At 31.6% G+C, this 10,327-nt stretch overlaps 1 protein-coding gene and 1 long non-coding RNA gene across 2 annotated transcripts; both read right to left on the reverse strand.

Moving 5' to 3' along the window:
* Positions 1 to 6,849: 6,849 nt before the first annotated feature.
* Positions 6,850 to 9,359, reverse strand: LOC123275130. Its single transcript, XM_044743056.1, has 4 exons — positions 8,817 to 9,359; positions 8,664 to 8,753; positions 8,504 to 8,590; positions 6,850 to 7,010 (listed from the first exon to the last, which is right to left on the reverse strand). Exons 1-4 carry the CDS (start codon positions 9,061 to 9,063, stop codon positions 6,850 to 6,852), a joined length of 585 nt encoding a protein of 194 aa, XP_044598991.1. The 5' UTR covers positions 9,064 to 9,359.
* A 54-nt stretch (positions 9,360 to 9,413) lies between these two features.
* On the reverse strand, positions 9,414 to 9,843 carry LOC123267759. Its single transcript, XR_006510122.1, has 2 exons — positions 9,716 to 9,843; positions 9,414 to 9,543 (listed from the first exon to the last, which is right to left on the reverse strand). It is a non-coding gene; the product is annotated as an uncharacterized LOC123267759 (long non-coding RNA).
* Positions 9,844 to 10,327: the final 484 nt, after the last annotated feature.

Raw genomic sequence — 10,327 nt, forward strand, 5'->3', positions numbered from 1 at the left:
AAATGAAAAAGACATGTCATTTTTTAAGTGATATAAAAATTTTAAAATTACCACCAAAAAAGCTAAAAGATGTATGTAAATTGATACCTTTGTGGTTTTAATTTTTTTTTCTTCAGAAATTTATTCGAAATGATCTCAAAGTGATACTGAGATAGCAAAAAAATTTTCACGGATGTATGTAAATATTTAGCATGTGCATTTTTGCCATTAGAGACCCATACACGGTGTATGTAATTAAAAAAAAAAAAATAAAACATTGAGGAAGCAATACACAGTAACGATAAAATGATGCAAAGTCCAATAAAATAAGCATATGTATGTACACAATTAAACAACATTTTATTTATTTTAATTGCCCTAATGAAAAATACCTCTCATTTTATTTTATTTAATTTTATCGAATAAACATATACCACATTTGAATATCTATATCTTGAGAGTGAATTTACAAAAGTTTATTATTTTTAATGGTTAAATGGTCATATCATTCGTCGATTCGTTTCATTTATTTCACTTGTAACTTCCAACTCCAACTGTTCATGCAAATATATTAAACATTCGCCTTGAGTGCTGCCAACTTAGTAATAATTATATCTGCAGCTGTATCTCTTCCTTGTGCCAATGAAGCTTAGGCAACTTTTGTTATTTATTTTATTAAATGCACTGTAACTGAGGAATCTTGTCCCTTGGGGTTCAATACCGTTTACTTTATAATATAAATATATAAATACATGCTCTTAGTTATTTATTTATATATTTATTTGTATGTTGTGTAGCAATGTGATCAAGCCCGTGGACTAACCGGTATCTTTATACCGGTATCCAGTGTCATATATACATTGATCTAAGTAGGACTTGAAGTATGCCACGTATCGATTACATCGATGTCAAAACTTTACCTGAAAGGGTCGACCTTCGTCGTTTTGTCGCTTTAATATTTATAGAAAAGGATGAAGATTAACAAGAATAAAAATTATTTTTTTAAATAAAAAGAGATACCAAGCAAGGATTTTAATATTATATTATTATTATCATTGTCATTATTTTTTTGGCTATAAATTAACTGTGAAATCGGCGAGAGAACTCCCGTGGCGCAATGCTCACTCCTTTCGAACGATTGTCAACCGATAAATAAGTCTTATAAGAAGATTTTTGTTCTTTATATCACTAGTGAATCAGATGAAGTGTATGAACGGCGACATATTATTACACTAGTGTTATATATGAGCACTCGGTGCTCTCATACCAAAGTACTGAGTACAGAGTAGTCTCATATTTAATTTAATAAAATTATTGGAGACGTTCATGCATTACTCAATGTAATATTTTAGCAATGGCAATAGTATATATAATCATTAATTTTATTTAGAAACTCACATCCCGTACAGCAGAAGTGTAAATAAAAATAATTTTTCTCGTTTTCTTATTATTATTCTGTATCTAGGCGATTATGAGTTAAGTGCGAGTATAAGCAACCGGTAAAGTAGTGCTGTACTTGTACTTATATTAGATGTATATATGGCGTAATATATAATATTAAACCCTTGGCGATTTAACCGACGTCTTTCTGGTATACTGGTATACAGTGTTTAATCGGATTTACTTGCACAGCATCGTAAAGTCTGATGGCAGACGTGATGCCAGGAAACCGCCGACAAATTTTTTTTTAATTTTATTTTTTAAAAGTTACTTATTTCTTTCCTCCTTACTACACTACTTGGCATTTCGATTTTTAAAAGATTATACTTTTAGATTATATCGTCGTAAAGGTATGTAGCATGTGTCTCACCACTTGTACCGAGCTAATTATTTCCATTGCGGCGCAGTTGAAACGGATTTCCATCAAATGAAATCACGATTAGATTTTATACAATTCGTTTTGCACTACTCGTGTAGATTTATACGCGTTATTGTTTCTGTTTGTTATCAAATACGCTCGCCGGGATTTATTTGACGTACATATGAGTTGGTTTATTATTTTTATGATAATCAGTTTTATCTTTTCTATTCACGTTTAAAATTTTTTATTTTTATTAACTTGATGCTGCAAAATTTGTGATTTTATAGTTTGACACTTTATTTTTTTATGATGAATTTCAACTAAATAATTTTTTGATGAACAAAAATTTTTTTATAACAAAAACGAGTGAAATGAAAAAGTAAAGTGCAATAAAAATATCCAGAAATAAATGCAAGATATATAAACACCATAATTTAGTTGAAAGATAGTCTAGATAGTCTATCAGTGAAATTTGAATAGGAAATTATTCTCCACGTCACTTTGTACATGCAATTATAACGTTTAACATCGAGCGACGAATTAAATAGTACCATATTAAATAAAACACAGTGATCCAGCACCTGCAGCTAGCATTTATATATTTATATTCAATGTACTATTATTAAATGTTATTTTTTGACCCCTCTATCTCTATAATGACAGTTTTAGTTTTTTTTTTTCTTTAATTCAACGTTGAAATTACATAGTTAAAAAAGGCAACGAGGATAAAAGAAATGAAATGAAATGAAATGGTAAATTGGTGTGTTGAGAGAATAGAAGATTCCTTTTAATCTCATCGAGATATATACTGAAATTCCATAGACCGTGGGCGGATCAGATCCCATAAATACTCTGGGTGTAAACACGGGATACCGATGTTTTGTATATACCTATATATACATATATATGTATAACTATATATATAGACAGTATACAGGGGGGGGGGAAGCTGGTACGCGATCTTTCATACAAGTTCACCTCAAATAAACTTGATATTGCCAGAAGCTGCAGCACAACTTTGTTACACGAATTGCATTTGCACGATTTAATTTTTTAAAAATAAAATCACTTTATTTAATCTGCATTACAGTGCTTATACTCATCATAATAATAATTCAGTATTAATTTATGTTTTTAAATATTTATTTTATTTGCTAAGATAAACCGCCTTTGATTGTAATTGCAACCAACATAGAAGTTGATTTAAGATTTAATATCAATTAATAATGTCTAAATTAATATGTACTCCAATACAGAGTAAGTACATGTACGATTTATATGTATAGATGTATGTACATTATTTTTTATTTAAAATTTTAATTTTCAATGAACCAATAAATAAATATGTAGGCATCGGTAGAACACATATTGGTATACCAATATATAGATTAAATATTTATTTGGATGCATTTATTAACGGGCTGATTTATTTAGCACTTGTGCGTCTTCGCTCGATCGATGATTTATGTGTGTATCGAGATTGAAATACGGTCAACATTATCACGACACACGTTTATTTATTTAATTTTTATTTTTAATTCAGTGTTGAGATTATATACAGTATTATACACACTATACGTTATACATTATACAGGCAGGAGCTAAAGCATTAAATTTATTTCTTACGATCGGTTCGGCGAATCGATTTCGCACGTTTAAGGCGTGAGATAGACAAATTAGTAAGCTGACTAATTAGAGAAAAGATTCGTCGCTTCCAGTAGAGGATGCATATCTATATTAAGGTACAAGATCTCCTGGATTTTGTCACTAGTCACGCATCTTATTTTCTCATGCATTTTAATTATAATAATAATGATAAAATTCCAGAACTATACACTGTGATCTATAATTTATTTTAAATAAATGTTATTAAATTTTAGTCTTGGGGTAAAAAGTTAAATGAAATTTTTTTCTATCTAACGGAAAATATTCATTGGTATGTAAATTTGTTGAAACATTTAAATCTACTCGTTTGGTATATGACAGCCGTCGCCTACAGCTAACAAACAAATATATGTATATGAGCATAAAAAATAATTTATATGTAAAATACGTTACTGTGTCAATCATTTAATTTTTTTTTATAATATATTCTGGTATAAATTTATTTCTTTGATAATTTATTGCTCTTCTGTAGGGAAATAATGGAAAATTTTTGGTTTAACGAAAATTTTTATGAAATATAATGAAGAGTACATGACAAGACCATCTGTCTTGTAATATGTTTGAATTATTTTATTCGACTAAAAATTATTTTTGAAATTTGTTTATCAAGTCATTTAGATCACACCAAAAATGTTCAATTTTGTATGAGTATTAACAATAATAAAAAATATTTCAAATTCTAAAAAAGGAGTAAATTTTTGATTGTTAAAAAAATCATCTTAACTTAAAAAAAAAATTCTTGAACCAAAAATATTATTTTGAAAAGTTTGATTAGCTTAAATCAAAGAAAAATTTTTGAACTAAGAGGTAGTTATTGGTTCAAATAAATAAAATAAATTTGATGTGATCCAAGAATTTTTTTGCTCAATTCACAATGATCAAACTCTTCAAAATGATATTTTTGGTTCAAGAATTCTTTTCACTATTCAAGTTAATTTTTTTATTAGTTTAAAAATTAGTAAGAAAAAAATCTTTAATAAATAACTTCACACTAATCAATAGTTTTAAAAATACCAAGGACATAAGCGGAACATAGAAAATCGATATGCATTCATTAATGTGATGTAATCCACTTATCACTGACCAAAAAGTTTAGTATGAAAGCAACCGCAAGTGCAAAGTGTAAAGCAACGTGTCACTTAAAGCTTTGTCAGCGGTTGTAGCAAAGTCTTTATATTATATCAGCTAGGAACGAAGAAAACTAGACCAAGCAAAATCGTTGAAACTCAACATTAATAAATGAAATGCAAAAGTGGAACCTGTAAGAGTGAACCTTAGCTTCTCCACTATCACCGAATATGTTCGAAGAAGAATATAAGACGAAGAAGAAGAAGAAGAAGAAAAGAGTGTTGCTGGTGTGCTCCGCCCCAGGAACACGAGCAACATGGCCGCTGAGGGACGGATTGGCGGAGGCAAATCGCGACGCCGACGTCGCCGTGACGCCCGCGCTTCACTCAGCCACAGTTCAAACTCAACTCACTTCACTTATTGCCCACGGCAACTCCTCCCGATCCTGACTCGGTTGCCGCCCACCCTCGCTCTCACCTTTCCAACGTCTCACGTGCTATGCGTATGTACACCTCACCAACCTTCCATACATACATAGACGTCAAACTGATACCACGCACTCACACTAACGCTCACCCGATACGATGCACATATCATATCATCCAGCGATACAATACGATACCCAGTGAAAACAAGGAGCAGCATATATGGCTTTACCACGATTCCTATCATATCGCTCCTCTACGTAATGAGCGTCATCACCCGTCAAATTTCTCAAACTCCGAACCTGTTAATCACCAGATAGCCGATAAGGCGTTGCAACAAGAAGAAATAAGTAAGACAGTCATCAGCAGATCAGATTTATAATTTTAAATGCAGCGATGAAATCATCGAATCGTTTTTCGTGTGACAATAATCCCGAGTGTAAGTATGTACTTTGTTGTTAAGATGCTAATCGAACTGGTTTTACCCACCCCGGGATTAATGTCACATGTGAAATAAAAATGAAAATGAAAGGATGAGAGCAACCGTAACCACATCATATCCGTCGTAGTCAAAGTTTGAATTTGAGATCTGTTGACGAAGCTTTTGAAGGATTATTCCTGCATCAGCAAGCCCACGCTTTATGCTCACACCTATATTGTTTAATGCTAACTGGTAAACGTGAGCATGAGCATGAGTTTGATGGGGAACAGTAAGAGGGCGCGGGTGCAAAATGTTTCGTTGGAATATGACAGCGCGGCTGATGCATAACGTATTCAATTCGTCAAGCATATCACACTAATACTGTGCAGTTCATAGTACGTCTTTCCAGATCCAGCATCAGGAATACAGGACATACATATTATTAACCGCAGATGCGTGGGTAGAGGGTGAAGTAGCATTATATACACTCCGTACGTTATAATATAATATTCTTCTTCTTCTATGCTCTGATGCGCTGATGCTAAAGCGAAATCATGAAAGAATTAACGTGAGCGTAATGCAGCGCTCTCTGGATATACTCTCTGATGTTTATGAGACGTAGGGGCACAGGTCGTATGTACCTTCTCTATAAGACAATAGTCTTTGTGTAGACTATTATAGAGTCTTAGTGATAAACGTAACGGGTGTTAATATTCAATTTGCATGCTGTCAATCCGGAGCTAGTATTATTGTGTAAGAATGCAGAGGCAGTAAGACGCGTCATGTAAATGCTACTGGTTACGGTTCTTGAATTATGTTATTATTGTGAGTAATGTATAAATATAAATAGTACAGATATGGTAGAAGATAGAGAAGATGATGAGAGTGAGACGAACAGCCAATAGGACTAAGCGCCACCTGTTGAGTCATCTAAAATAAAACGTACATCACAATTATTGCCCGTAACTCTGGAGAAATATCTCGGAATAAAACATTTGATAACATTAGCATAAACCTCGGGTGAATATTTAACGAAGAAGGTTTTAATATCCGTGCAGACAGTGAGCGAGTATATACAAAGTATGTATGTGATACACTGGAGTACCGGGGAATCAGAGTCCCCTGAAGCTTAAACTTGTCTCGTCCATCTACATCTCTCTGTCTCGATCCTCGATTCTTCCGTCCTCGAATCTCCAATGCCGAGGAGTTGATCTTTCAGAGAGATAAAGGGGATCTTTTGGTCTACTTTGGAACCGATCGCTTCTGGTGATCGGGCTCTGAAGATTCTCGAGTACGTATACGTGTACGGGATACCGGGATAGGAATGACTCGTATCGGCGAGCCGAGGGTTGCCATTGAGGGTGGACACGCCAGAGCACCGCGGGAGATGTATCCGCAGGTATCCGAACCAATGTGCTCGAAAGATCCTTCTGATGAGATTGTATGTGGAGATATAGGATTTACAGTCATTTTAAATATTCGAGAGTCAGTTATATAGTGTCAGGTTGAGACGAGACATTAAACTCGTCCAGAGATCTCTTCGATTGTCTGCTCTCATGGGATAGTGTTAAAATGCCATTTTTTTCATCGTCTTCTTCATTCTTCTTTATTTTCTTCTTCTTCTTCTTGCAAATAGAGTTTGCTTTTATTTCTTAGGGTGTTTTTGATGATCATACTCATGATTATCATTATGATAATGATGATACGTTTGTATGACAGTTATCATACTGTAGACGAATGTGAAACAAAGTTGTACACACGGGGATGTTAACTGTCAGGGGGACATTAAGTATAATGTCGGCACATTTCTGAGTTGATCAATCATTTTGGACACTACAGACACGTCAGCTGTCTTTTAAAATGCTTGAATTTATAAATTGTCCCTTTGATGCATGTTAGGCGGATTATGTATGCATAGTTTTTTTTTTTTTTTTTTCCAAAACGCTAGTGGTGGTTATGGTAATGGGTGAATTGATGGTGTTGGAGATGATGATCTTGAACTAATTCACAGTTCCGAGTGCTTGAATAATGCGATACGGATGTGGGTTCCGTTTGGACCGCATATTGCCAACACGTTGCTACCACTTATACACTAACAACATTCTCTAGTTTCCTCTTCCTTCATTCCTTTACGCTCATTTCTTAATGCCTTCAGATGACATACTGATATTTCATTTTTTACTCGAACAAAAAATTTACCCAACATGTGTTGATACTACTCAATGTGCAGCTCAACTTAAACTTTTAAACTAAGAATACTTCACTGATCCCCATCCTACAGTCAAACGCTTAATTAGTTAATTTAAATAAATTTTTTTCATTGACATTAATTACAGTAAAATAATTTAATTACCAATAGTGAATTTCCTTGTAATAAGTGTGATAATAATATCAGTAGATATTGATAAGAAACCATTTTGTATGAATTAAGCAACAAATACTGTCGTAAATTAAGATAAAATTAGTTCTTGGCAAATGAAAACTGATCTCGGATGTTTATCTAATCAAATATCATTTTATATGTTAATTTTATTAAAGTAAGGTAAAAGTCCCTATTATGAGACACTTTTCAAGGTAGGTTGAACATTCCTGCGAATAATTAATCCATTAAAGAAAAAAATACAATTTTAATCGCATTATACGATAATTTGATGATCATTAAATCAATATTTCTATTGTTTTTATAATTTTTTTGGTTAAAAATTAATTAAATTATGGTTTTTTAGAGGAACCTATATGACCCTATTTATGAGACACTTTAAAGTCACATGTCCCCAGTGTCTCAAACCACAGGACCCTATTTTTGAGACAGTTAAAAAATCAGCAAAGTTGACCAAATTTTATATATTTATTAATTTTAGACAATCGTATTTACAAAAGAAGGAATTATTTCAATTTTTAATAAACTTATAAAAAATTTTTTATGAGTTAAACAATTAATCAACGCAAATTATTGAATTAAATCTACTTTTCTTTCTTGATTTTTTTTTGTCATTCCTTGACTTGAGCCATTAATTTTGTTTTCTTCTTTTAATATTTTTTTATTGTTAAATTTTTCCTCTTTCATGTTTTTTAACTTTTCTTTTTTTAACTTTTGTTTGTACCATTCATCAGAGGTGTCCACAAATGATAACTTTGACTTGCCTGTTTTTTCAATTTTTATTGTTTTCTTCGGTAAATAATTCAATGGCAAAGTGAATATTTCTTTTCGGAGGTTTTCGGAACATTTATCTAAAAATATGAATTTTTCGTAATTTTATTCATAATTTTTAAAACTAGTTCATAAACAATTATTTTACATTACCTTTATCAACAGTTATTGATAAAATCTTGTGAATAGAACGATATTTGTCAATCATTGCAAGCATAGGATCTGAATTTTCTATCATAAGTTCTGAAAAACAGTCACATTAAGTTAAATTTATTGAACATGAATGTGAGGTTGACATTTACATACCTAATTGATGAACTTTGTTGTTTATAGGATTTGTAGAATGAATATTTGTGAGCTCTGTTATAATCTCTCTGGGCTGTGCAGATATATCTAAATTTGTATCATCAGTAGAGATAGTTAGATCAATTAGGCTGTGTTCACTGAAGTCTTTAGAAGTGCTCCGTATTACGTTATTGCTATCAATTGATGATTCTTGAAGACTAACTTGACTAGATTCATGTATAACCGTAAAAAGTTGTCCATCATTCATTAAATTATTTTGTTCACAGTTTATCCCATTAAAATGATACTGTCTAAGACAGTAACGGATTGTTATACATCTTCAATAATTCAGTTTTTGTCACAGGTGACCCTATTACTGCTCTGTACAAAACCCACTGAACAATAACATCCTCTTCTTTTAAAGATAACACTGTCACCGGGCCAGTTCTAATTTTTGCCTTCTCAGGACTAATACTTTTTCATTTAGCAAGGGTAGCAATCGGTACTCCATAAACAGCAGCTGCTTTTCTCAAGGACAACTCTGTGTCTTCCATTGCTTTTAGAGTTTTTCTATATTTGACGAATTATAAATACTTAATCCCTTTTAACTTTTTCTCTATTTTATTATTCATTTTGGAACACAACACTTTTTTCTTTGGTTGAATTTGATGATTGAGTTTTATCACTTTGGAATTTTGTTTATGCTTCATTATCTCAGCTTTTTATTATAATTTACTTTTTACTTAGTCTGAAATAATACGAAATAAATAATATATTTTCAGAATCAATATACAAAAATATTATAAATTTATCCAAAAGTTTTAATTAAAAACAGAAAAACTTGTTGACAAAGTTATTCAATGTTATATGATTTGAGGTTAGATTCATGATCTAAAAGCTATTTGAGTTAAAATACTTACTTTTAGAAAAATATTTGAGGTTTTAATAATAGCCAATATTTTAGAACATATAATTGCACTATTTTTATAACTAATATCACATATTAGCAATATAAAATCTTATAAATGTACACTGTCTCACTTAATCGGGACAAATCGAAAAACATATGTCCGTATTACACAGTACACCGAGAAAAGTGTCTCATAAACCGGGGCATTAACGTAAATAAGTGTAGGCATTGTGAGACACTCAGATTTAAAATATTATAATAAAAAATGCATAAATGTGTATAGAAATAAAATCTATTAATCATCAGCTTTCAATTGATATACAATTTAATATAAAAGTAGAAGACACAATAAAATTACACTAACATAAAAAACTAGGTTGCCGTTGTCGTTTTACTATTCTTGGTCGTGGCTTTGAGCACAAATAACAAACCTCGCACTTTAATAAATATTTTTTAAAAACAGTATGGAATTAATTAACAGCCAAAGTCGAAAATTGCTTTTGAAATAGATGAAATAATATATTTATTATACTTTTAGTATGCTAGGGGTGTGTTTTTTTTTTATAAAATAGTATTTTTATGAAGTGTATCATAAATGGGGACATCGTCTCATAATAGGGAC

This window comes from Cotesia glomerata, linkage group LG1 (assembly GCF_020080835.1).
Source record: "Cotesia glomerata isolate CgM1 linkage group LG1, MPM_Cglom_v2.3, whole genome shotgun sequence".
In the NCBI taxonomy this organism is placed as follows: Eukaryota; Metazoa; Arthropoda; class Insecta; order Hymenoptera; family Braconidae; genus Cotesia; species Cotesia glomerata.

Coding starts and splice junctions, on each gene's coding strand:
- LOC123275130 (XM_044743056.1), bottom strand. CDS start 9,063: ATGAATGATGGACAACTTTTTACGGTTATACATGAATCTAGTCAAGTT. Junction 8,591..8,663: donor ATCAATAACTGTTGATAAAG/GTAATGTAAAAT, acceptor TCATATTTTTAG/ATAAATGTTCCGAAAACCTC. Junction 7,011..8,503: donor AATAAAAATTGAAAAAACAG/GCAAGTCAAAGT, acceptor AAACACCCTAAG/AAATAAAAGCAAACTCTATT.